Source organism: Zeugodacus cucurbitae, chromosome 4 (genome assembly GCF_028554725.1).
Source record: "Zeugodacus cucurbitae isolate PBARC_wt_2022May chromosome 4, idZeuCucr1.2, whole genome shotgun sequence".
In the NCBI taxonomy this organism is placed as follows: Eukaryota; Metazoa; Arthropoda; class Insecta; order Diptera; family Tephritidae; genus Zeugodacus; species Zeugodacus cucurbitae.
In genome coordinates, this window is record NC_071669.1 from 52,905,134 (window position 1) to 52,932,396 (window position 27,263).

The following is a 27,263-nucleotide window of genomic DNA, read 5'->3' on the forward strand; positions in this document are numbered from 1 at the left end:
GCAACATAAAGTCTGAGTTGCTTCTGGATGCTGACATTGCTGTTGTTGTTGGTGGTGCTGTTGCGGACTTCATTGACTCCACAGCATTTTACTCTAAGCGTCGGTTGTTATATTGTTAGTTGCCTTGTCTACTCATAAGCGCCGGCGTTTTTGTTGTTCTTTTTTCCAATGAAGTGGTACTTTTTGACCGACCGCACTGTGCAAAATCAATGGTTATTGCGCTGTGAGTCTTTAGTCTTCCAAGTAATTTTCGTTCGAAATATTTTAATACTTTGTTTTTGTCGAAAATATGTGCAAAAAGCAAGACAAACAACAACAAAAAAGAATTATCTGAATTCTATGAAGCGAGAAAATTGCTTTCACCGCATCGCAACCAATTTGGGCTGAGTCTGGTGCTTTTTAGGCTTGTTTGTTGCAACATATGTATATATGAATATGTCTACACATTTGCTTATGAAGCGAGTAAGTGTTAAGGAACATGTTGCTACTTATGTAAGCACACATTTACTTTACTGAAGGAAGCATCCAATTTGGCTTGTGATTTCTGAGGTTACTTATATTATTGAGGAGCAAACACTTTAATGCGATGGATTTATTTAAAGCCGAAAATTAAACTTATATTTCTGATGGCCATAAATATGGGGTTTTAATAGAGGTAAGTTCATTGGCAGCACGAGAAAATCGCAATTAATTCATCAAAAAGAATTCTTTATTGGTAGAACTTCTAAATACCGTTAAGGTAGTCTCTTTGAATTCACATTTCATTGGTATCCCAATGATATAGTTTAAAAATGGTCGAAATCATTCACAACCACGCCTAATTTTCTTATACCAAATTTTTTAAGTTTATTTGATTCGTTCACTTTACTATATATAAACCAAGCACCAGTGAAGATATCGAAACCGAGTCCCGTCAAAAAATTGCCGAAATTAGATCATTACTTTTCATCGAACATGAATGTCTTAGTGTCTGTAGCTAGTTTTTACAGCAAATATCGGTAAATCTCTCAGATATCCTATAATAGTGTATTTCAGGGCAAAATCAGGTCAAAACTTCCTCTTCTTCTTCTTGACTGGCGTAGACACCGCTTACGCGGTTATAGCCGAGTCCACAACAGCGCGCCACGCATCTCTCCTTTTGGCAGTTTGGCGCCAATTGGTAATACCAAGTGAAGACAGGTCCTTCTCCACCTGGTTCTTCCATCGGAGTGGAGGCCTCCCGCATCCTCGAATTCCAGCAGCGGGTACTGCATCGAAAACTTTCAGAGCTGGGGCACTTTCAGCCAGCGTAGCCGCTGTCTTTTTATTCGCTGGACTATGTCTATGTCGTCGAATAACACATACAGCTCATTGTTGCATTGTCTGCGGTATTCGCTGTGTTTACGGGACCATAAATCTTGCGCAAAATTTTACTCTCGAAAACTCCTAGGTCGTCTCATCTGATGTTGACATCGTCCAAGCTTCTGCACCATAAAGTAGGACGGGAATGATGAGGGACTTGTAGAGTTTTATATTTGTTTGTCGAGAGAGGACTTTACTTTTCAATTGCCTACTCAGGCCATAGTAGCACCTGTTGGCAAAAGTCCTCTAGTCCCCATATACTTCATTTACTGATGTTCAAACTTCCGGTGGACTTTATACCGTATAAATCGGATATCGGATATGTGAGATATCTTAGCCAAACTAAGTGAAAATCTTGGATATAATGTAGCTTAGTGGCAAAACCGATTGAAATCGAGTGAAAAATTTCCCCGACTATTATATTGATTAAATAAATAAATCGCGAGAGTATGAAATGTTCGGAACTTCCCTCCGTTACTTGTTATGTTTTCAATTCGAAGAGTTCCTTAGAAAAAACTCATAAAAATCGTTAGGAGCCAATTTTGGTCTGTACTAAGGGTTGTACAGAACATCTAGAACCGTTAAGGAACAAAACTATACTAGAATCCTAAGATGAGATATATAGTTTTAATACATATGACGTCGTAGGTTTAGTGGAATTTTGAGCGTATCCTGTAATTACTATATTGCGACTGAGGTCTTAGAAATCATATATCTCTATATTTAGTAATAAATCATTTATATGTATATATTTAATTTTTTTTGCATACAGAAAAATATGTATTAATTTTGTTCTAACCAACTGTACAGATATGTACTTAATAAGTTTCGCTTTCGAATAGTTGAAAAAAAGTACCGAAAGGGCAAAATTATGAATAAAATTCGTAAAACCGAAAAGTAGTTTATAATTTTCTTATAATCGCCAAAGAGTTAGACCAACTTTCTCCAATTCTTGCATATATTTATTTTCATCGTCTGTCAGTAGGCGAACCATCATCAGACGTCGGCCCTGTAGGAAGAAAATAATATGAAGTTGAGATGAGCTCGGGTTCTGTGACAAGAGTCACGACGAAGCCTTAATTTTTTTTCTGTAAAGCTTAGCCAATCACCTGAATATGCAACATTTGTGCGCCAATTAAATTTAATTTGATTGGATAAATGAATTTGTCGATGCCAGTTGGTGATATACCCTTTGGCACGGAAAGCATGGGTTCTTCCAAAATTTTCTGGTCACTGGTTGGGGAAAGAACGATTTTGAAAATATTGTAAGACACAATTTATTATAAAAAAAGTGGACTTACATGGCCTGGAACTGTTGTGCGGTATCAGCCATTTTAGGTTCTCACAATTTTACTCGAAGATCACAAGTTTAATTAAAATATAAGGAAACGTTCTTCAATAAAAAATAAAGATGTTTGTGTTAATTTTGTGATTGTTCAATCAAATAGCAAATTCAGTGACATGAAACTACTTGAATCAAATGATATAAATATGAAAGGAGTTATTTTTTTCGGAGTCTCATTCACAATAAAATTTGTGAAGTTGTGCGTACTTAGGATAAGCATTACTGGTTCTAGGTGTCAAATTGTTTGTAGATAGCTTTGTTATATATACAGCACATTCGTTCTTTGGTCTTAATTAGATTAAAATAAGAAAAAACGTTAACTTCGGCAGTACCGAAGCTAATATACCCTTCACAGGTGCATTTCTTTTTGTAACTACATATGTGTATAAGCAAATCTAAAGACGTAAGAAAAAGTAAGTAAAAAAAAAAGAAAATATTTTACTAATTCTTTTCAGGTGGGTTGTTTGCTAGAAACATTAAGGTTATTTAGTTAACCGATCTGAACAATTTCTTCGGAGATTATATTATTACCTTAAGCAGTAATCCATCTCAAATTTCGTGAAGATACCACGTCAAATGCGAAAATTTACCATACAAGCCATTGGTTCCGATCGTTCAGTTTGTATGGCAGTTATATGCTATAGTGAACCGATCTGAACAATTTTTTTGGAGATTAAATTATTTCTATGAACAATAACTCACACCAACTTTCGAGAAGATATGTAGTAAAATGCGGAAGTTTTCCATACAAGCCCTTGATTCCGATCGTTCACTTTGTATGGCAGCTATATGCTATAGTGAACCGATCTGAACAATTTCTTCGGAGATTATATTATTTCTATGAACAATAACTCACACCAACTTTCGAGAAGATATGTAGTAAAATGCGGAAGTTTTCCATACAAGCCCTTGATTCCGATCGTTCAGTTTGTATGACAGCTATATGCTATAGTGAACCGATCTGAACAATTTTTTCGGAGATTAAATTATTTCTATGAACAATAACTCACACCAACTTTCGAGAAGATATGTAGTAAAATGCGGAAGTTTTCCATACAAGCCCTTGATTCCGATCGTTCAGTTTGTATGGCAGCTATATGATATAGAGGTCCGATATCGGTAGTTCTGACAAAGGAGCAGCTTCTTGAAGAGAAAATAACATCTGCAAGTTTTCAAAACGATATCTTAAAAACTGAAGGACTAGTTCGTATATATACAGACAGACCGACAGAGACAGACGGACATGGCTAAATCGACTCAGTTCAACATACTGATCATTTATATATATATACTTTATAGGGCCTCCGACGCTTCCTTCTGGGTGTTACAAACTTCGTGACAAACTTAATATACCCTGTTCAGGGTATAAAAACCCGTTACAGAAGGACCTCAATACTTAAATTTCATTTGGTACGGCACAGTTCAGATTTCCTTCAAAAAGGTTTTGTATGAGTTCGAACATTGACGACGACATTGATTTCGATCTCACTAAGGACATTGCTGCTGTTTCTTTCTTTTGATTTCTTCATATTCAAAGCACAGCCTCAGATCATGTTATTGGGCTTATTTCGACTGGGATCCAAGTGAAAGTCGACACTTGAACGACTATAATTACAACTCAACCTTTCAATGAATTTTTGCAGATTTTAACAAAGAACTGTCTTCAATTTCCAAAGACCTCTTTCAGCATTAGTTAATAAAAATTGCTTAAAAGTCTACAAAATAACAAAGCATTTCAGTGTAAAGCCGTCATTGATCAATATTAATGAGTAAAAGTAGAAAAAATATGACTCCAGCAGAATAGTAAAGTTAAGAGTAACAGCAAAATGGAAAATCAGCAGCAAATTGACAATGAAAACGTAACAAATCTCGAAAGTAGCAGCGAAGTGATCATTACTTCGGCAGCCATAGACACCGCGCAGCCGCTGAGCACCGGCAAAACTGCCAACACCATAAATGACAAGACGGCTGCATAACTTTGCGTCAAGTTAGTGGTGGCTTGCCTCAAATGTGGCAGTGGTCATTGATGGTCATGGCAGTGGCAGTGGCCGCGTACACTTCCAACTGCTGAACTTGTGAAGTACCGCTTTGCAATTGAGCTGCTTTGCCTCCAAAACCATTTCACTACGTCTCTGATTGTTATTGGTGTTGTTCGTTTAGCGATTTGTTTGAACATTTTGTTATTATTATTGTTGTTACATCCATTTGTATGGAAGTTATTTAGCGAGTGTTGCTCTCTCACAACAGGAATTCCTATTCACTCGTCATTTGTATGTAGAAATGAGCGAGTATTTGAGTATGTTTTCCTTATTGTCGGCAATGAAGGTCATCGCTGGCCAATTATGGTGTGTTCGCATCCGTTACTTTGTTTATGATTCCTCTTAGAGCATTCCGATTCTCGTCTACACATTTGGTTAGTTGTTATGAAGTTTCTGCTCTGCTATGCTGTTTCATGCTGTTTCAGCAGTTAAGTAGGTAGGAGCGGAGCGTAGTTGTTGTCTAGCGATATACATACGTTGATGAAGGTTGCTATAAAAAATTATAGCAAATTCTTCTTACTTTCTTCACTCGAAGACGAACAGTTATACTTCTCAATGGGTTTATATGAATGTTTCTTGTTCTGGTAGCTTTCCAGCGCCATACATTTTGGAAGATGACGTTCCGGGGATCTCGCTGGGCCGTTCTTTCTCAGACTCACATTTTTCCCAACTATAAGCTACATGTACTGCCCCATATCAAGGAAAATGTATCTACCGATATGTGTATACTCTCTGAATATTTCAAAACAGTTTCTTCTCGTCCTTCTCTAAATTAATCAAAGGTTCCTCTGGTTTTTCTAAATTTAGTCGACATTTTCCCCACGCTGTTCATTTTTGATTTTTTTTTAGAAAAACAATATATATACATATATTTGAATCTATTCGGAATAATTTTTGGCCCAACATATCACTGTAAATAATGCCTTATTTTAACAAGCTTTTCCAAAACTGTAAGTTGACTGAACTTTCTACTTGAACCCTTATTGTATAACCCACACACTCCCCACCCTACACACATCTTCTACAGCGTTAACACAATGTACATACGTTCCGCCTTGTTCCTGATCCCGAACACGAACCCACACGCCAAAAACACTCTCAAATGTTGTGCTTACCTACAAGGATGAACCTTACACACTATTTTTCTTACAGAGTCCGGACAAATTATATATTAAGGTTGTTGAATTAGAGCCAAAGATCACAACATTAGGCACGAATCTCGATGAGTCCATACGCTTGCAGAGGGATCACGATGAGACTCTTAGGAATATACAGGTTAGTACAGCGCATAACAAATCTCAAAAAGTGTTAACACTCTCACTTTCTTAACCACAGAATCTACCCGGCCCTATGGACGAATTCGTACAGAAGGCAGACAAATTGCTCGCCAGCAAGCGTATCAGTTCCGAACTAGTCAACGCCATGGCCGATACGCTGAACATCATTTGGCAAGATATTTTGCATTTATTGCAAGACCGTCAACACATACTCCATCTCGCCACACAGTTGCAAGAGAAGATGGCACAATGTCAGCGGCGCATGGACCAACTAGAGGTGGCTTGCATCGATACAATGCTGCCCATCGAAGTGGCGGCTGTGCAAGAGTTCCTCAACAAGTTCAAACAGTTACGCATCGATATGCTGACAGCGGTAATGGCGGCGCTGAAAGATGGTAATGAGCTGCTCGCACAGCTGAAGGAACTTGTAAATTTAGAAACACTGGACACACGACCGGAGCATATCAAGCGTGATGCCGCACGCGCCGTGCACCAGGTTCAGTTGTGGTTGGAGGCACTGCACGATCGCCGCAATGCTTTGGAGACTGCGTGGCAAACGCGTAAAGTACAGTTGGAACACTGCCTCACATTGGCGTTGCTCGGACGCGAATTGGACGAAGTGGAGGCTTCCTTACGACAGCAACGCAGTGAGGTCGACAGTCTCTTCAGTTTGGGCGAGTGCGAACACACGGCAAATAATGCTCTGCACAACTATCGTGAATGGAAACAGCAAGCTTTATTGCTACGTGATCGCGCACTCAAGATCACGCGCGCCAAAGAAAAACTACAGGCTTCGGGTACCTTCACCGGCGATGAGGCGTGTGCGCGCGCCTACAACGTCTTGAGCGCCTGCACCGAACACTTAGATCTGGTGGATCAGCGAGAACACTGGCTGCAGCAGTCACGTGACTTCTTTGGCAAGGCCGAAAATACGCTTAGCGTGCTCGAGAAACTCGAAGTGGAGCTGGCGAATGTGCGTCTGCCGGCCAACACGCCCGAGAGTTTTGCCATGTACGCGAAGGTGACGCGTGATGTGCGCAGTTTTACGGAGGAACCACTGCGACTCGGCTACAGTATATTAGACGAAGTTGGACGCACACAACCCGAGACACAGGGTGTGAAGCGTGTGCTTGACGAAATCGAAAATCGTAAGACATACATCGAAAGCATTTGTTCGACCAGCAATGAAGATCATCAGCGCGTACAGAAGGCGCTTGCGGACTTCCTCACACAGTACAATGATTTGCTCAATTGGCTGATGTCTTCGGGACAATTATATTTGCAGCAACATGTCGATATGGGCAACACCTTGGAACAGAGTAAACAATTCCTATTGCAACACCACGAACTCATGCAGGATTTGGAGGTTGGTTTAACGATTTTTGTGCAAATTTTCTTGTAATTAATGACAACTTATGTCTTATAGATCAAAGGCGAGCTCATTAATTTGTTACTTGAGTCCATTAAAGCGCATCTGGAGTCATTGAGTCCGCAGCAGCGCTACGATGTGGATTCCAAGGCTGAGGCGCTCCACAAACATTGGATTGAGCTCAAGGATTTGGTGCTGAAACGTGTCGATTGTGTTTCCTTGCTCATCGAGTTCTTCGAAAAAGCCAATGAGTTGGCTAGTCAGCTGGATAATCTAGATAAACAGCTAAAACAGACCGCAGATGAGCAAAAGCTACAGTTTTTGCAAGAGAACTGGAAGCACGTACGCGCCGATTATGCGGATTTGAAGAGTTTGGGAACACGTTTTATCAATTTGAAAGTGTGTACTTATGTTTTATTTAATATTTACAAAACTAAATATGTGTGGAGGGGTATTTTTAAGTACTATTGGTGATTCTCCGGATTTTAGTATTAATTATATTATTAATATTCCGGTTAATTTTTTTTTTTTATTTTTCATTTATTATTATTGGCTTAAAATTACTAATACTAAAAATTATAGATACTAACAGCTCGAATGCTTAACGTGGACAATACGCTTTTCTAACCTAAAGTTTTCCAAATTTATATGATTGAAACCTTATTCGTTAACAACTATCTACTAACTATGTTACAATGGCGTTATTTTTACCAACTTCTATTTCGTTTTATTAATACATTAATATTATTTAGTATAAAAACATAAAAATAGAAATTTAAAGCTTCAAGTAGTTTTTAATCAAGATCTCTTTGATCATCTCAAAGTATTTACTGCAAAAATTATATAGAGTCTTAGAGAGAGAGAGAGAGAGAGAGAGTAAAAAAACACAAAGTCATATTTAACTCAGATCTCAGCTTTGTTATCTCTTAGGTTTATAGCTCTCTTATACTCAAGCTATATTGAAGTTTTCTTCGACAAGTATTTCTTAATTGCAAATAAATCTCCAAAGTATTAAATTTCTCTTCAAACTAAATAAGAATTCTCTCTGAAACAAAACAATGTTGAATATCCTAAAAGTAGGCAATAAAAAAATATATCTAAGAAAAGCTGAGTAAAATTGCATAAATTAGACTATCGAGATTGACTAACATTTTTTTTAAATGATATTCACATTAATATGAGTAACTTTGAATTTAAATTTAATCATTTAATCAATTGCATCTCTAGAATATATGCTAAAAAGATGTATGTTGGGGTATAAGTAAACTCACGAAACAAGCTCTAGGGCACTACATTTTTTTTATACATCAGTAATAAGTTTTATTAGTGACTCTGGTATAATTATTTTCTTAAAAAACTTCCCAAAAAAGATGAAGATGTTGAGGATATAATTTATGAATTTCTGAGACAAGAACTTAACAAGAACAATATTGTAGGAGGGGTTATCAGAAAATTTTAATTATTAAATTTCAGTGAACCGTAGTATTTGATAAAAAAATAAGCTTTAGTCCCGAAACTTTCCTGAAAAAAAAAAATGAATGAAAAAAGGTATACACAAAGAGCATAAAAGAGATGATGGATTGGCAGTTTTTACCTAGGTTGCTCAACTGAAGTTATTTTTGGCTGAGCGAAAATCATTTTCTGTGAAAAATGAGAGCTAGATAAATGCATAGGTAATTTTTTCTGTAACACCCTTGAAACTTGAATACCTAACTTGAATATTATAGATCAAATTATCATGTAGCATACATTTATGAGCACAAAATTAAAAAAAATAATAGCAATAAGAAGACATGAAGTTAAAGACATTTACATATCAAAGCTACAAATTTCATAATACTATTTTGACACAACCTCTTAATTCAGTCGAAATTAATGTTTTTTGTTTGTAAAGTAGAAATCGAAAAACCACAAAAATTTTTCACAGTGTGCTAACAAGTACTTAATGCTTGGAGAACAGTTGGACACGTAGACAGCACAAGCACTTGCTACATTCAACTCATTTGTAATTAATTTCATTATGACAGGAAAATTAATTTTACTTAGTGCCCATTTCTGACAGGCTAAACAAACATGAAATATATTTTTGACGACACACAAATGTACTGCGAACTTAAATGTATTCTTTTATGGTAGTGTGAAGCACAAAGAAGAAATGTGAAAGGTGGACTAGTTCTGAAGTAGGAACAGTGAAAGTAGTTTACGGTGCAGTGACAATTTTTTTTAGGTTAATTCAGTAAAAAAATTTTAAAAATTTGGAATGATAGTTGACTTTAGCAGTATAGATAAAATTATTTTTTCTATAAAAAAGAGTAGATCGAATAATAACACTTTTTACTAGAAAGTAAATAAATTTTATTAGTATTAAAAAGGGATTTTTATTATCGAAATGAGTTTTTTTCTAAAATATAATCTTATTTGGTAGATTTTTATATCTTATAGCTTTAATATAACAATATTTGGGTATATTACTCTTACAGTCCTAGTCCTTGGGTAACCATTTCAGAACTAGTACATAAACTAGTTCGAATTTTTTGTTATGTTTACATAGTTATGTAATATTTTCATAAAAAGTTCCATATTCCTGTGAATATCATACACAAAACAAAAAATGTAATTTAATGAGTGCTCCACTTCACACACTTCAAAAATAGAAGATTTAGAGTGAAAACAGAATTCGTAGAAATTATGTGAGTAAAACGCTGAGTACACGCACTTAAATATCCAACTACATACACTACGTACTTTCGAATTGCAGCAAGTAAAAGTAAACATTTACGCCAGAAAACTGTACACCGACAGTGTGTTGCAAGCAAATGAAGCTATTAAAAGAGTTTCCACTAATAATAATAATAAAGTAATAAAGCAAGGCAGCTAGCTACCTACAACAAATCTACTTGGCGAATATTTGCAAGCAGATATGGTATTTTTAGGCAAATGAAACAAACAAAAAAGTGAAAAGAAATGAAATTTCACTTGCAGTAGACTTGCAAGGCGCAATAAACACTTGCTATAAATAGGCTAGATCCATGGGAGTAGCCTCTAACTTCATGTGCTGCCTGCAGACGTCTGAATGAATGTGTTGAAATGTGAGGAATTGTTGGTGAAACTAATCAAATTTGAATTTACATTGTAGAAATTTAATTGCATTTTCATGCAGTGTGTTTAGAATGCTACATAGGCCCAGTTAATACTTGAAAGTGTAGCAAGGCAGGCACTTTGAATGCGAGAATTTAAGTTCATAAAACATTTTTATATAGTTTACGACAATGTAGATTTTCATTTTCTTTAAAATGGAGTGTATTTTTTCCCATTTTAAATAATATATTGAGTTAGAAGTGCAAATTTAGGCATCTACGCCTAATTGTAGGCAATGTTTTATACAAAATTCATTGTTTGGCAGATGATTCGCATTCGGAGGAAGCCTAAAATTGTCCTAAATATTTTGCAAAAACTAAAACTAAAAATTATTTATTTATTTTACAAAATTTAAAGCTAGATACATATTCTAAGAATTTTTTTTAAATATTTAATTTTAATATTTTTTTATAATATTTTTTTTTTTTTAATAATTTTAACACTTTAATTGCAATTATTTTTTAGCACTTTACGAAATTATAGTTTCTCATGTTTTTCCGTTCAAAGGAAATAACTTTCAGTAGTCAAAATGTCTGCTTAACTTGCTTAACAAGTAAACGTTGCCTACATTCAGGCTACATTCCAATGACAAAAGCAGGACTTTACTGATTCCTTAATTGTTTTTGCTTTTTTAGTTACTATAAGTTATAGTTACTTTAAGCGCCTAAAAGAGCACTTCATTATTCTTAAAAGCTCGTACCTTACTTTCTTAAAGAAAATTGTTTTAAATTAGATTTTTTTTTTAAATAAGATAATTATTTTGTTTAGCGAGGAAGCTTGAACATCAGTATAAAATTTGAAAATATATGCGCAAGGAAGTACGTGATTAAGTTGACTACGCAGTGAGGCCAACAGCGCGATTTGTTTTTCTTGGCGACTTTTGCAAAATATTTTATTTTATTAACCAACAGGGCATTATACTATAAGCTCATACATACACTCACTTATATAAATATGTACATATGTATGCATGTAGTAAATTAGCAATATATTTGAAAATATTCATTTATTTACTGTGTAGAAGATTGAGTAAACTTTTCGTGAATTATTAAAAGGGAGCAGCTGCAAAGGCATCTGTTCTCTATCTCACACAGAAAAGGCACAAATAGTATACACCGCTATGTCTTAAACAAACATACACTTAGGTTTGTGTGTGTGTGTGTGTGCAAGTCAGGGAAAAGCGCTTGCAACATGCACGAGTTTTCTCCAAACGCTGATATCCAAATAATCGAAAAAGACATGACAAGTACATATAAATGCTTTTCGTTGTAGCCAAATTGCTGTGTAGAGAGGCAGATACCAAAGTTGATACTATAAAGCACTGTGTTTCATTTAAACTAATGATTTTGATAAAAATAAAAAAAATTATACTCGAATAAAGTAAACAAACAAAAGTTTAAAATAAGTTGATAGAAAATATTTATATTTTAAATATTGATAAAATATAATAAGTAAGGAAAGGCAAAGTTCGAGTGGAACCGAACATTTTATACGCTCGCAATTTATTGCTATAGTTTTATTAAGATAACACGCAATTTAATCCATATATTCGGCATAAAGTCCAATAGAATAACAAAAATCATCATAAATACTATATGAGGCCTGAGGTAATTCCTGGACAGATTTCACTAATTTACACCACCAAGGTACACTATATCCAAGATTATAAGTTCGATTAATTTGGTTAAGATATTTCACATATTAACCGAAAGTTTAATGATCTGAATATAAAGTATATGGGAACTAGTGGCAGTTATGACCCGATTTTAATCATTTTTGGTACAGAGATACACTCTATAAGAAGAAAAAGATTTAATTAAATTAAAATATATGAGAGAATTACCGATATTTTCGGTGAAAAATTACCCTTAGGCACTGTGTTCTTCAGGTTCGATATCCGTGGTCTTGAAAATTTATAGTCCGATTTCTAAAATTTTAATTGGTTCCTAATGTCTTCATTATAGAGTGCAGGAATCTGATGGAATACTTACAAATTGAGTTACCGGTTTCGTCCATTTTTCATCCTATTATCAGGGTGTTAAGAAAATATTATTATATACCGAATTTCATTGAATTGGTCGAGAAGTTAGTTCCTGAGATATGATGGACACTAAAGGGGGGACGCCACACCCATTTTCCAATTTTTAAATCTGAATGTATCTATCCCATTTCTTCTGTAAAATTTTGAGGTTCTGACGTTTTTCGTAAAAGAGAGAACATGACCTTTGTATGGGAGGTTGGCGTGGTTATAGTCCGATTTCATCCACTTTTGGACTGTATAAGGAAGTGGCTAAAGGAAACGACTGCAGAAAGTTTGGTTTTATATAGCTTTGTTGGTTTGCGTATTATATAAAAAAAACCTATTTGGGGGCCGGATCACGCCCACTTCCCCAAAAAAAATTACAACCAAATATGTCCGTTCCGAGTGCGATCCTTTATACCAAATTTTACTATTACAACTTTATTTATGACATAGTTATGACACTTTATATGTTTTCGGTTTTCGCCATTTGTGGGCGTGGCATGATTTTGTTTTTTTTTTTTCAATTTAATCGTCTAACTAATAGTGTGAGAGAGATCATTAAACTGCGTTTGAAAATAAGTTCAACCAGAAACCCTGTATCGATGTTTTTGGGGTCTCAACATGTATAAAAAACCATGTAAGGTCTTGCTTTCCAAAAACTACTGTTTTTTAAACGGTTTTTCTCAAAGAAAATCGGTGTCAAGATTTTCAAATCATAAGTGGCTCTCAATTACAAACTCACTGGAGTACATCTACAGGTCACAGTGGTAGGATGTCGTACATTTAAAACATAATTATGGTTCAAACAAAAGTGCACTCGAACACGCCATTCAAGAGATAATTACAAGCTAATAAAATCGCTTTTATCTAGAAACTAATAATGCAAGCAACAATATTAATAATTGGGTTAGCTTGGAGATGCTTTCAATAAACACTACAAAAGAAACAAATAACAAAAATACAAGAAAAATACCAAAAACAAAAATTATAGAAAATAATAACAAACTAATTAAGTATATAAATATAATGGCTAAACACTCTCAGCATTGCTATAAATTAAATTTTACGATGGCTTATAAGTATATACTATGTATTTATATAGTTTTATATAGTCTTATATATAGATATATATGCCGATATTTTCCGATACAAATTTTGAACTGCATTCAAGTACATATTTATATATAAAAACCACTTACAAGCGCCTCATTGCATACAACTCCCAGCTGAGTAACTTCCGTCCCTTTTGCTTTGATTTTGAGAATTTTTTTCAAAAGCGGCACGCGCTTTCGCAGCAATTTTGGGAGCGCGTGCTACACAGAACACTTGGAAGCACAAACAACAAATATTGAGCATTTAACACAAAATACACAAAGTAATATATATATATACACATAGATATATGCTTATATGCTTACGCTATATATATTTATGCGAGAGTTCGGAGAAAAATAAACACAAAATTAGTAACAAAATGTCTATAGAAATGTGCGTATGTATGTGCATACATACATATAAATAGAATAGTATTAATGGAAAATAAGAGAAAATCTATAACGGCAACATTTCTGCTATTTCTGTCATTTCAAAAAAAAAACAACAACAACTATGTATTTATGGCGTTGGGCGCACACGCATAAACTACCATGCTCACACACACCATCGCACGCATTGATGCTTTCTCGTACAGATCGTGGATCCATATCTCGAAACGAAATCCTCAGTGACGGCAGTCGAAGATATCCTCAACGGTTTCAGTAAGCGTCAAGTCGATGTAACAACCAGTCTAGACAATTGGACAACGCAAATAGCGGAGAAGCGTGAAGTTGAAATAATACTGGAGAAAATCATGAGTGACAATGAGGAGGTGAGTGGGTGGGGGTATATACGGAATTTTTTATGTTTTCAAATAAATAAATGATTAAAAATAGAAAAATAGAAAAATAGAAAAAATAAATAAAAATTAAAAATAAATATGTGATAACATAAAAATTGAAAGCAAAAAAATATAAATAAATAAAAATAAACAGAAAAATTTAAATAAAATAAAAATAAATATTTGAAAAATAAAAAATACAAAAACAAAAAATTTGAAATAGAAAAAAAAATTAATAAAAAAATTTATAAATAACAAAAATAAACGGAAAAAATTAAATTAAATTAAAAACGAAATATTTGAGAAAAAAATACAAAAACAAATTTTTTAAATAAAAAAATGTATAAATAAAAAAATTTACAAAAATAAAAATAAAATAAAATAATTTAATATTTGGAAAGAAAATAAAAAAATGTTTACAATATATATAAAAACCACAAATTGTACATAAGCATAACAATGAATGGCAAAAATAAACAAAAACAAAATTTTGGTTAAACAAATCCAAAATAAACAAGCGAATTTGGCAAACTAAAAATTCGAAAGAAATATTTCACTCAACTCACATCTGCATATTTTCACAAAAAAAAAATTATATTTTTCCATTTTTCATTTTCCGCCAACCATCAACCAACCGCAGACGGCCACAAAGACAACGCAAGTGGATACACAGCTGTATCCAGTTTTCACTTCATCCTCCCTGGACGCACGTCAATTGCACACGATCACCAGCGATAAGCTGACCAATGTGCTGCAGGACATCGACAAGGCGCAGGACGAACTGCAGCATCGCATACACACCACACTCGCCATACAAACGAAGAATCCCGAATCATTGCAGAAAATCGAACAGGTCATTAGTAATTTGCGTGCGCTAAAATCCAAATTGGAGGGCATACGCTACGACTACAAGACACTGCTGGAGCATATACTCAAATTCTTGACGGAGATCACCGAACTGCAACGCAACATCGATGACTTTTTCGCCAAACAACAACAACAGCAGCAACAACAACAACAACAATTGGGCAATAGCAATGAATTGGCCGATATTGAGCGCATCATAGCGGAGCATGAGAAATTCCGCGATACTTGCATGGATAAATTTAGATCGTTAATCACACAATCCGAACTGTTGATCGATCGCGTGCGTGCACTGGAACCGCCGGGCGCACGCGAAATCGACACCGATCGCATACTGAAGCTGCTGGAGAATTTGCGTATTCATTTCGAGGCGGGCAATAGTGAGAGAATGTCGCGTCTCGAGCGACTCGGCAAACTGGAGCAATTCAAAACGGATCTGTGCGATATTAATCGCAGTCTGGATAGTGTTAGCAAGCAATTGCATGAGATCAATGGACAAAGTGTTGACAGCTTGGCGGCGGCGAAGACAACATCGTTGGCGTTCGAGTATTTTGAGCGCACCATTGAGGTAAGTGATAGTGGGTGTGTGTGAGCATTTGTGGGGGTGCGACACGTGAGCTGTGCAGTGTTGGTAGTGTTGTGTATAATGGACAATTTAAAGTAGACAAGTGAAATGTAGCAAACGGTGAAATCTTTTGTTGTTTGCAAGTGTTGCCGCAAAGTGTTGTATAGAGCTATAGATGTGTGTGAAAATGGGTGTGTATCGAATTGTGGCAGGTGCGCGATGCTGCGCCAGATGTTTTGTTTCTCATTAAAACTATTTTTATTTTTATTTTTTTTGTTGGACAATCTTTTGTTGTGGGTTCAATGTACAAAGATAAAATGTGTTGTGTGCTATTTCGACTTTTTGTTTTTTAAACCTGAATCATATCAAACAATTTGATGAAAATGAAACAAAAATTATAAAAAATTATAAAAAAGGACTAAAATTAAAAAAAGTTGAAATAAAAAATTACATAAACAAGCACGATTAATTAAAAAAATATTGGAATTAAAAGTGTATAATGTAAAAAGTGTTCAGAAATTTAGGTTAATTTGATTTTCAGTCGAAATTTAAAATATATTTAAAACACAAAGTATCAAAAATAATTATTATCATTTACAATATAAATAGTTAAGTGAATTCAATTTTCCGAATCATTTTAAAACAGTCAAATGTCTGTCAATCAGTTAAGAAAACGTTGACGTTGGATTGTCGTTAATGTAAACTTTTATGCTGTGTAAATGGACGACACAAAAAAAAATTTTATACGATTTTGGTTACACTAAAAGACTATCAAAAATTCGGTGCAGAATAAATAACAGAATTATTAAGAAAAATTAAAATTTATTTTTCGAGGCATTCGTGAATGAGATACGGAGAAACAAATATTTTGACATAGTCAGCTATAGTATTATCACAATATCATTTAAAACACTATTTTATAGGTTTTTATAGGTTCAAAGTTCCTTCATTCTCTCTCTCCCCATCTTGCTGTTTATTATTGCAAAAACAAAGTATTATTGTCTTCAAACAAAATTATTGTCTTCAACAAAAAAAAACTAATAATTCACTAATGTTAAGAACTCTTTATTTAAATCCCTTAAGAGACTATACCAGTGTAACCCATGGAAAATTAGGCGATTTTCGTGATTTTTTTTTTAAGAAAGTACTCGATTGATTGTTTCGAAGTTTTTTACACATAATAGATATATTTTCAGCTAAATTTAAATTTATTTTTCTTACAAAAATATTGAAAAATAACGGATTTATGTGCTGTCTTGGGAGGTACCAAAAAAAAGCTGAAACAAAAAAATTCGAAAAGTTTATTAAAGTATCCTATATTTATCCTATACAATGACCTACAGTTTTTAAAAAAAAATCAATATTTAAAAAAATGGCGTAGTTCTGAAAAAAATCGTTTTTTAATGCCAAATTAACAATTTTCAACAAATCAAAAAGAGCGTAGGTCATAATATAGTAAATAAATATATTCAAGAATACTCAGTATAAAATTGAAGCCGATCGGTCAATTTCTCGTTGATTTATGATGTCAACAATTTTGAGAAAAGTCGTTTCGAGTAGAACGCGTTTCCTAATACCTCCGAGCGATTGCTCTTTAGAACGCTGCCATGCAAAAATTAAGATACGACCTTACCGTTTTAATATAATATTTTTGAAAGTATAAACAAAATATCGAACAAATAAACGTATAAGCAAAAAATAAAAAAATAGATTTTTTGAAAATATCACACTGGCGTAGTAAGGGGCTATAAGGCGTAGAGCAATTTATTGGGATAACCAATTATTTTTAATTTTGGAAGTCTTCAACTCTGCAGGCTTATGGAAAATTTCAATTTGCCTCTGAATTAATTTTTAAGCTATGAATTGAATGATTCATAGTTTTGCGCAGATTACCATAAGAAAATTTATTTATTGACTATTCGAAGAACAGAACAGACCTTAAGCTTAAAACGCCCAAAAATTTTTATTAAGGACCAATGGTTTTTTTTTATATATTTATCGAAATTTTATATTAAATGGTGGAGAGACAATACGTTTAAATAAATGCAACTTTTAATCAAAATATTTAAATATATTCGTCGAATCCTAGAATCGATATAATATCGATCCGAAACAATGAAAAAATATTTTTTTATTAAAATCTCAAATTAAAATATTTTTTTATTCAAGCAGCAACATAAGCCGGAATCTGTCACATCACAATATAGTTTATCAGGTTTTAAACTTGGAGATTTTGTTGAAAAAAAGAGCTAAATATAGTTATTTCTTTTTAATCGTAGTCGTCTCACGATGAAAAATGTCTATCATTAAAAGGTCTCTCATAAGTTACTTAAAAGACTCGCAAAGTAGATTTTTATAGCTTTCTTCTTAAGTTTTGGTTTCAACTTACAGACCCAGACTTGATTTCTTGCAGGGTATGTTTTTTCCTTTAATAAAAAATAAGTAAATCTCAATATTTGACATAGAGAAATTAAGTTTTTGTGATAGTGTGAAATTCATTAAATATTTTGCAGCGCAATTGTGTTTTCTTTTTGAAAACTATTTTGGAAAATGTTTAATATTTTTCAAAAATGTGCAAACAAATAATACTGTCTCCAATTTAATTAATGTTCGCCCATATATTAACAAATGTTTTTCTAATAATTTCAGAAGTGTGTGTATTTTATGAAAATAAATAATTTTGAAAATTTACAAACAAAATTTTATGGCAAACACCAAACTTATTGTAATAAAATGAAATATAAAAGTGAACATATGTAAATAAAAATCTTTCAGAACTCAATGCCAACATTTTTGGTGCCAGTTAAGCATCAGCTACGTTGGGGTCATAATAGTCAACCGTTGAAGGTATTTAATTATTAATTAGCATTTTATTTAATAAAGCATAAAATTCAAAACTAATTTTGTTTACATGAAACAATACTTTTCATTTGTTTAACTGCCATTAAAATTACAATACCACAATGACTTCTCACAACACACCACTAGTATAGTTGCTCACCGGCGCTTTCTTTTTTGCTATAAAGAGCTATACAATATACAGCAATTATTCAATTTAATTGCTGAGATTACAAAAAGATACACCACTACATATACATATATAAATCAGATATATATTCTACGATCACTTATATATACATATATCATTTGCGGTTCATCGATCCATCAGAGTTTTGTGACGGCGCCAAAGCAGCCGGTAAATGTCAACGCATACAAGACAAGTTCATTATTTGTTTTTGCTTGACTTTGGAGTTGTTGTTGTTATTTTTTGCTTTTCTTTTGTGATTTTTTTAGTTTATTTATGCTTTTCAATGCGTTTAAATGTTACAACAATAAGCATGACGCAAATCTTCCTGTTTGTATTCATTTAACACAAACAAGAAAATGCCACGCGTTGACACGAACACAAATAAACAACAACAAATTGACACACATATACATATAGATCTACATATAGAGCGGCAAACGTCACAATTGCCAATGAGCCTTGCCTTTCATATGTATGAAATCGCACAAAAAAGCAACTGGGCGTTGCTGCGTTGTGGCACTTTGCCATTATAAATAATCGCGAAAATTCGCCATGAAAAACTGTCTACCCAAAAAGCCGCACACACATTTTATTTGTTCTGGTCAAACATTTTCAAGCGAAAAAATTTCAATAAATTACATTTCGAAATTAGCTGTCATGCGGCGTTGGAGACTGCGATTTGACTAAATAATCCGGATATACAATTGTGTTAAATAGCGCGGTATTTGTACAGTTAGTTAGAGCGTATTTATTTTTAAATGCAACACTGCAATTAAATAAATAAATCGCAAATTTAACAAATTGGATTTTTTTGTTCTAGATATTTTAGGGCAAAATGTGGGCAAGATGAATGACTTTTTTGGCGTTTTTATGGTTTTGGTGGTTTGAAAATGGTGTAGTGATTATTTGTTACATTAAATATTGCTAAATGTTAGCTAATTATAATTAAAATTAAATTTTACAATTTTATTTTTAATGAAGAAGGATAATGTGATTTATAAGAGTAAATTACTACACTACTGGAAAAAATTAAGGGATCAAAATAAAATTCCAAATTTTTGGGCAAATTTCAAAAGGCCGTAACTTCGAAAGAAATGGTCGTACAAGAAATCGATACAGAAACAAATTATAGCTCCAAATGTCTAGTTTTTGGAATAGAACTTTAAAAATTTTTAACCTTTGCGGTTTTTGAGTAATCGTAGAAAAACCAGCAACAAAAAAATTGTCAAAATTTTTTTAGTTTTTTTTTTTGGTCTACGGGCGTGGAAAAAATCTTTTTGGCTTAACCACTAAAAAATTAAAAAAAATTTTAAATTTTTTTCTCTGTTGAAATTGAGTACGAACACAACAGAAACATTACAAAAAACCCCTATTATATAAAACAGTATTACAGAGACGGGGCATAGAGTTGACTAGGCCTTCATAACGGATTTTAGGTATTTCTTCCCAAGAATCCTTCACTATTAACCAAAGTTCACGATTACCGCTTTTCTGAATATCATCCTATGGGTTATTTATGGAATTGAGGTCGCACCATTGCGCAAGTGAAGACATGATTTTAATCCCTTTGATACGAAACCACTCCTTGGCTAGCCGACTTAAATGTTTCGGGTCATTATCCTACTGGAAGAGCCATTTCAGAGGCATTTTGTTTTCAGTATAAGGTAACACTGTGCTGTTCAAAATATCAACGTAGACATGTTGATCCATGACAGTGTAGATACGATATATGTATGAGCCCAGCACCATGAAAATAAAAGACAAGCCCAAACTAATATTTTTTAACCTCCATGTTTTACCGTTATCGTAGTGTGTCTAGGGTGGAATTCAGTCTTCAGTGGACGATGCACATACTGTCGTGAACCTGTGGCCCCACAAAGAACGACTTTACTTTCATTTGTCCATAATGTATTTCGTGTCTTTTCCAATTTCAATTATAAGACTGACTCTAACACACGCACTATTTTTATTTTGAACACAACCGTCTGTATATGTGCCTGTTAAAGTATTTTCGAAAATAAATTGATAAAACTCTAAAACTGTTTCTAATAGTATGTTTACATATGAAAATAATCTCGTCCTAAGCTCGTTCAATAATCTAACCGTTTACATATAGCCAAATGAGATTATCAATTGTCAAATGTGTTGTTGTATTACACATATTTCTCTCGCTGTCGGCCATTTTAGTTACCATTTTCATTTGACATTTCTCCTCTTCTTCGCAAAATTATCGATAAAACTAGGAATAACACCGAACATCTAGTTGTATAAAACGTGATAATTTTACAATCTCGGATTATCAAGAGATGAATTTTGTATGAGAAATCTCGCCTCCTAAATGGAGATAATCTCGTTATATGTAAATATAGTATAAGGTTAAATGTTACTCATACGCCCGGTACATGCTGCTTTAAGTTACTATGTGGTACCCTGTATGATACATTCACTCTGTTATTTGACAATGCCTCAGGACGTTAACGCAATTAATCGTAGTTTTTATATAAAAAAAAAACAATTAATAATTAAATAATTAAAAAAAAAAATAAAGTAAAAAATATGTTTACAAATTTGTATAATAATAGCAACCAATTTTTTTTGGAAGTAAAATTTAGGCGAAATTTAAAAAATTCTGTGGTACAGGAAGTTTTAATGATTAACGCCTGCTTAAAAAATTTTTTCAGTTTGTTCCAATAAAAATTAAATAATTCATAATTCATAATCAGTGAAAATTTAAAAGTATATTTTTCCACCCAAATCAGAAGATGAAGCAGCAATATAAACTGGATAGTTTAAAAAAATCGCGTTTAACTGTTTAATAATTTTAGTTTAATAAAAGTGATAAGATAAACATATTAATTGAATATCAGTAACAAAGATATTTAAAAAGGCTTATAAATGAAAATATATTTTTGACAACAGTTGCCCATGAAAAATTAAGCGATTTTCGTAAATTTTTTAAAAAGAATGTACTTGATCGAATGTTTCTAAGATTTTTGGACATAATAAGGAATATTTTCAGCTATATTTAATATTTTTTTTACAAAAATATTGAAAAATAACGGAGTTATGTGCTGTCTTTGGAGGTGCATAAAAAAGATCGTAGGTCACTGTATAGTAAATATATTCAAGAATACTCAGTTTAAATTTGATTGGTCAATTTCTCGTTGAGTTATGATGTCAGAAATTAAAAAAAAAAAAATTCGAGAAAAACGCATTTAAAATTTCAACTGTAGAGGTTACCTGTGAGCGGTCGCTTTTTAGAACGATGCGATTTCACAGGATATTTTTGAAAGTATAAACTATCGGATAAGCAAAAGCAAAGGATCTTTAGAATGAGGAAGTTCAAACTTATATAGTTCAATTTTATATATAAAATGACTTGAAAGAATGTAGTTTTTTATGTGTTATTCTATATAAAAAAAAAAATTATTTTCATTAAAAACATCAACTATAAAGAATTCTCGATCGAGCTATTTTCAGTTGTGCCGCTCAAATAGAAGCTACAGCAATTTATGTTCTTCTATACAATTATGCTGAAAGCATTTTAATTTATGAGTTATTCGAATCTGTGTCCGTTAAGAAAGTGCAAGAAAGAATTTTTGAAATTTACTGCTTCCCAAAGACGCACTCGCACATAGCTTCTTCATGTTTCTTACGGCCAAGACTGTGAATTTCGTTGGAAAATATGCACAGCCACAAGCTTACATATACACAATTAATAAACAAAATGTAAAATGTTGGAATAAAAAGCTACGCAAAAACATGCGATGATATATTTTGATTATATTTTCGTACATGCAAAGCGCATAAAAAAAACAAGGGAAACAAAATACGAGCATGTAACATAAACACAAGCAATAAAAACACATAAAACATTTACGAGGCTTGTCTGGCAGGCTACACACATCACATAGAAGCAAGTGAATACAAGAATGCAACACTGTTCTTCGAAAACTCTTACTTTTTCAAACTCGTTTTTAATTTTTTTTTTTAATTTTTGCACCACTAAACCGATTGCACACATATACACTTTATTTTTATGCATTTTCTGTGGTGAATTTCGCGCATCTTCCTAATATCTCAAGTTGCAACGTTCGAGTATCTGTTGCAACACGGGCAACACTTTATGCCGGTCTAGAATTCTTCGAATCGCATGCTATGCTACGCTGATGGACAGACTGACAGACGTATAGCCAGCGCAGCTGTTGGCCATTTTTAATTAGAGACAACATCGCTTGATGCGCCTCTAATTGTTTTGGACTGATTGATGCTCGCGCGCATTTAGAGTGGCACCAGTACGAACAGACTATTTGCCAAGCGATTTTTGGGTGGATTTGTGTAGGAAAATTTCCAGAAATCACTTGCACATTTTGTAGAATATATAGTAGACTCGTGAAAAATGCTTGTGAGATTTATGGGTAGAAGTAAAAAATAATTAGACAGCGGACAATGTATTTTTTTTCGAAGAATTGTCTATAACAGATATGTATTTCTCTATTGGTTTGGTGGTTTTAGTTATCTTGCATAACAATTAACTTAAAAGAAATTATAGTTCCACAAGACCTTGAAATGTGGCAACAGATATACCTAAGTAACGAGTCTACAATAGTACAATCTACCCAACACTTTTCAAATTTCAACTCACTCTTCGATCAGTCGTTAATTCTACTGCTCAAAACATACTGATAAAAAATACAACTATGTTCCATTTCACAACTCTTCTATGATCTACTCTCTCAAAATATGTAATACGAAACTTATGCGTTCTCTTTCTATTACAGCTGCTTGAGAAGCGTATTGACAAGTTTACCGAGAGCACCACAGAACAGCTGTTGATTACGAATCCCGAAAGTCAAACATATGTACGCGAAGAACTACAAAAACTCAACGACAAATGGCGACACTTCAAAGATCAAGTGAAAAATAAGCGCAAATCGCTCGATCAGGCGACGGAGTTCTTCGAAAAGGTGGAGAAGGTAAGTAATCACAAGAATTCTAAAAAAGTATAGATATTTCATACATTTCTTTATATTCTCAACACACAGATCGACGCCGAGTACCGCGAAATCAGCTACTTCTACAACAGCGTCTCTAATAAGATCACATATTTACGCGATCCCGTCGAGGCAACGAATCTAGTCAATGATATTGAAAATTATGTAGCGGTACGCGAAGGCCCCTTACTGGATAAACTCGAACAAGCCGCATTATGCGCGCATGATATGAATAAAGTTTCGACGCTGTACAATGATGTACGCAGCATATTCCAAGCATTTATGAAGCTACGCTCCGATATTAGTGTGGTACAAGATCGACTCAAGAATGAGGAACGCCAGCGAGAACAACGTGAAAAGGAGGCGCGCGAACAGGAAGAGCGTGAACGCGCCGCACGCGAAGCTGAGGCTAAAGCGCGCGCTGCACGTGAATCAGAAGAACGTGAGCGCGTAGCACGTGAGTTAGCTGCACGCGAGCAAGCGTTACGTGAGGAGGAAGCACGTTTGCATGCTATACGAGAGCAAGCCGCGCGCGAACAGGCCGCACGTGAGCAAGCAGCACGCGAAGAAGAAGCGCGTCTGCAAGCGCTGCGCGAACAAGCACAACGCGATGAGGAAGCGCGTCTGCAGGCACTACGTGAACAGGCTAGACGTGAAGAAGAGGCGCGACTAGAGGCATTGAGACAGGAAGAGGCACGCTTACAAGCGCTGCGTGAGCAAACAAAGCGCGAAGAGGAAGCGCGACTGCAAGCGTTACGCGAACAGGCTACGCGCGATGAAGAGGCGCGTTTGCAAGCACTACGTGAGCAGGCTAGACGTGAGGAGGAAGCGCGTTTAGAGACATTGCGTAAGGAAGAGGCGCGCCTGCAAGCGCTACGTGAGCAGACCAAGCGCGAGGAAGAGGCGCGTCTGCAAGCGTTACGCGAACAAGCAGCGCGTGAGGAAGAAGCACGTCTGCAGGCTTTGCGCGAGCAAACGAAACGTGAGGAAGACGCGCGCTTACAAGCGCTGCGCGAACAAGCAAAACGCGATGAAGACAATCGCTTGTTGGCGCTGCGTGAGCAAGCCACACGTGAAGAGGAGGCGCGTTTGCAAGCACTACGTGAACAATCGAAACGCGAGGACTTTGCGCGTCTGCAAAGCGTACGCGATCAAATCGATCATCAGCGCATTGTTACGGAAAACATACGTAAAGACATACAAGTTAACGAAATCTTTACGGAAATCAAATATGTCTCGCCACGTTTCAATCGCCAACTGAAGGATGCCATCACACGTGAGGGTGACAAATTCACCTTCGAATGTGAGGTGGTCGGCAATCCAGAACCAGCTGTGGAGTGGTTCAAAGATGGCATATCCATACAGAATAATCCTGATTATAAAACCACTTATGATCGTGGTGTTTGCCGTTTAGTGATCGAAGAAACTTTCACTGCTGATTCGGCGCGTTTCAGTTGTCGCGCTTCGAACTTGGTGGGTAGCAATGAGACCAGCGCCAACTTGTCGGTGCGTGAGAATGCGATTGAAATGCAAATGGTGCCACCCAGAATTGTGCGTTTCCTCGAGAGTGGCAAGGCAACAGAGGGCAGCACATTTGAGTTCTTATGTGTCGTCAGTGGAAATCCCTTGCCCACAGTGCAATGGTATAAAAACGATAAATGTATTGATGATTCACCTGATTATGTAATCAATTATAATAATGGCGAGGCTACGCTGCGCTTCGAAGAAGTTTTCTTGGAAGATGATGCTGTCTACACATGCAGTGCTTCAAATCCTGCCGGCATTGAACACTGCTCGGCGAGCTTAATTGTGGAACGTAAGTATAATAGCTTAGTGGTAATAAATATATTATTTATGGAGTAAGTGAGCTTATAACCATTTTACAAATTCTGACCTAATAGCGGTCTAGTTGAAGATAATTTTATAGGCCTTCGGCAAATGGCAAAGTCTGTTACTTTTGATCAATAGTTTCCATGAATTGAACCAGTAGCATTACTGATATAATCTCAATTTTTCTACATTTTTTTTTTCTGGAGAATAACCATATAACCTATTAGGATAAGGATAAGAACGTTCGATTTCCTTCCCTCTTTTGAAACTAAAATGAGGGCGCCTAAATGTAGGCCACAATTGTTTATATATTTTTCAAATATTGATTCGGATATATTAGATCCATGTAGACAGTAAATCGAAAAAAATTCAATACCAATAAAATTTTTAAGAATATTTTAATGATTCAATTTTTTTAATATATTTTCAGCTCTGGAACCAACAGAAGTACCCCACTTCAAAATACCACTCTCCAATGCCATGGCTCGAGTCGGTCAGAAAATTAAGCTAGAAGCTCTTATCGGTGGTATACCACGACCAGATATCTTCTGGATGCACAATGGCAAGCCTTATGTACCACGAGACAGCAAAGTGAGTATATATATTCAATTAAATTTAAGGTATTAGACAATTAAAAACTAATAAAATGAAGTACTGGTCCTCTAAACTATCTCTAAGTAGATATAATATTAGAGTAAATATAGAGATATAGTAATTAGAAAGCGTTCAAATATCGTATTTTACTTTCAAAATATTTAATTTTACCACTTAGAGGTATTCTCTTCGATCTAAAAATCGAAGTGGAGCCTGAAATCGAATATTTTGAGCTAGCAAGTTGTGCTAGCAAGTTGGATTATACTTCGGGTACTGATATTGGGAAGTTAGTCTCAAAATATATCTCAGTCACTTTTTCATGATTAGTTGCATTGACGTTCTTGACGCGAATCTATTTAATAGTCATATTATCATCGCTTCACTTTTCATATGCTAATAGCTAGTGATTCTTCTCCGCTGTCAGATTGTCAGAGTTGCAGATGTTCTTTCAGCGAGGTAGACGAAAATACTAAATAAATATATGATTCTCAGACCCTCTTCGAATACAGACTAGATTTAAACTCTCAAGGCCTCACTATTTTTTTTCACCCTCAGCCAGTGTTATTGGAAATATTTATCTTTAAATCAAAAAACAACAAACTTCTTATGACCCGGAACTTATTGTGATTCTCCTTATTGCCTAAATGACTATTAATCTACATCAAGTACCTTCTTAAAGAGTATTAAACTCAGGAACTTAAGTGGAATTACCTCCCACATATGTAATCACTATAGCCACCATCGAATTACGCTCAACAGAGATACCAAAAGCACTAACTGTATCCACTACGCCCGATTATTCCAAATAATACTGTTATATATAGCACGCTGTTTATGAAAGCCATAGAAACACTTTAGTGCAATTAAAAAATTTAGCTAATTGCATTAATTTGTTTTTGGGGCCACTATGGCATTAGCGTGGGCAGTTGGCGAAATGGCGAGCAGGCGGTGCGATATTACTTAGACGATTGCCAAAAATA

At 34.6% G+C, this 27,263-nt stretch overlaps 1 protein-coding gene and 1 long non-coding RNA gene across 6 annotated transcripts in view; one reads left to right on the forward strand and one right to left on the reverse strand.

The window, feature by feature from the left end:
* Positions 1-27,263, forward strand: part of LOC105217257 (titin homolog) — a 103,219-nt gene that overhangs the window by 52,326 nt on the left and 23,630 nt on the right. For 3 of the 4 annotated variants that reach the window (XM_011192177.3, XM_011192179.3, XM_011192178.3), the window contains exons 3-10: positions 5,878-6,000; positions 6,061-7,368; positions 7,429-7,770; positions 14,223-14,399; positions 15,049-15,840; positions 23,647-23,841; positions 23,911-25,675; positions 26,120-26,280. In XM_011192177.3, coding sequence (XP_011190479.2) covers positions 5,878-6,000; positions 6,061-7,368; positions 7,429-7,770; positions 14,223-14,399; positions 15,049-15,840; positions 23,647-23,841; positions 23,911-25,675; positions 26,120-26,280 — 4,863 coding nt within the window. Of the gene's footprint in view, positions 1-5,877; positions 6,001-6,060; positions 7,369-7,428; positions 7,771-14,222; positions 14,400-15,048; positions 15,841-18,612; positions 18,685-23,646; positions 23,842-23,910; positions 25,676-26,119; positions 26,281-27,263 lie in introns of all 4 variants that reach the window. The other variant, XM_011192176.3, reaches the window with a different exon arrangement.
* LOC128921378 (uncharacterized) overlaps positions 1-27,263 on the reverse strand; it is a 123,103-nt gene that overhangs the window by 36,338 nt on the left and 59,502 nt on the right. The window lies entirely within an intron of this gene.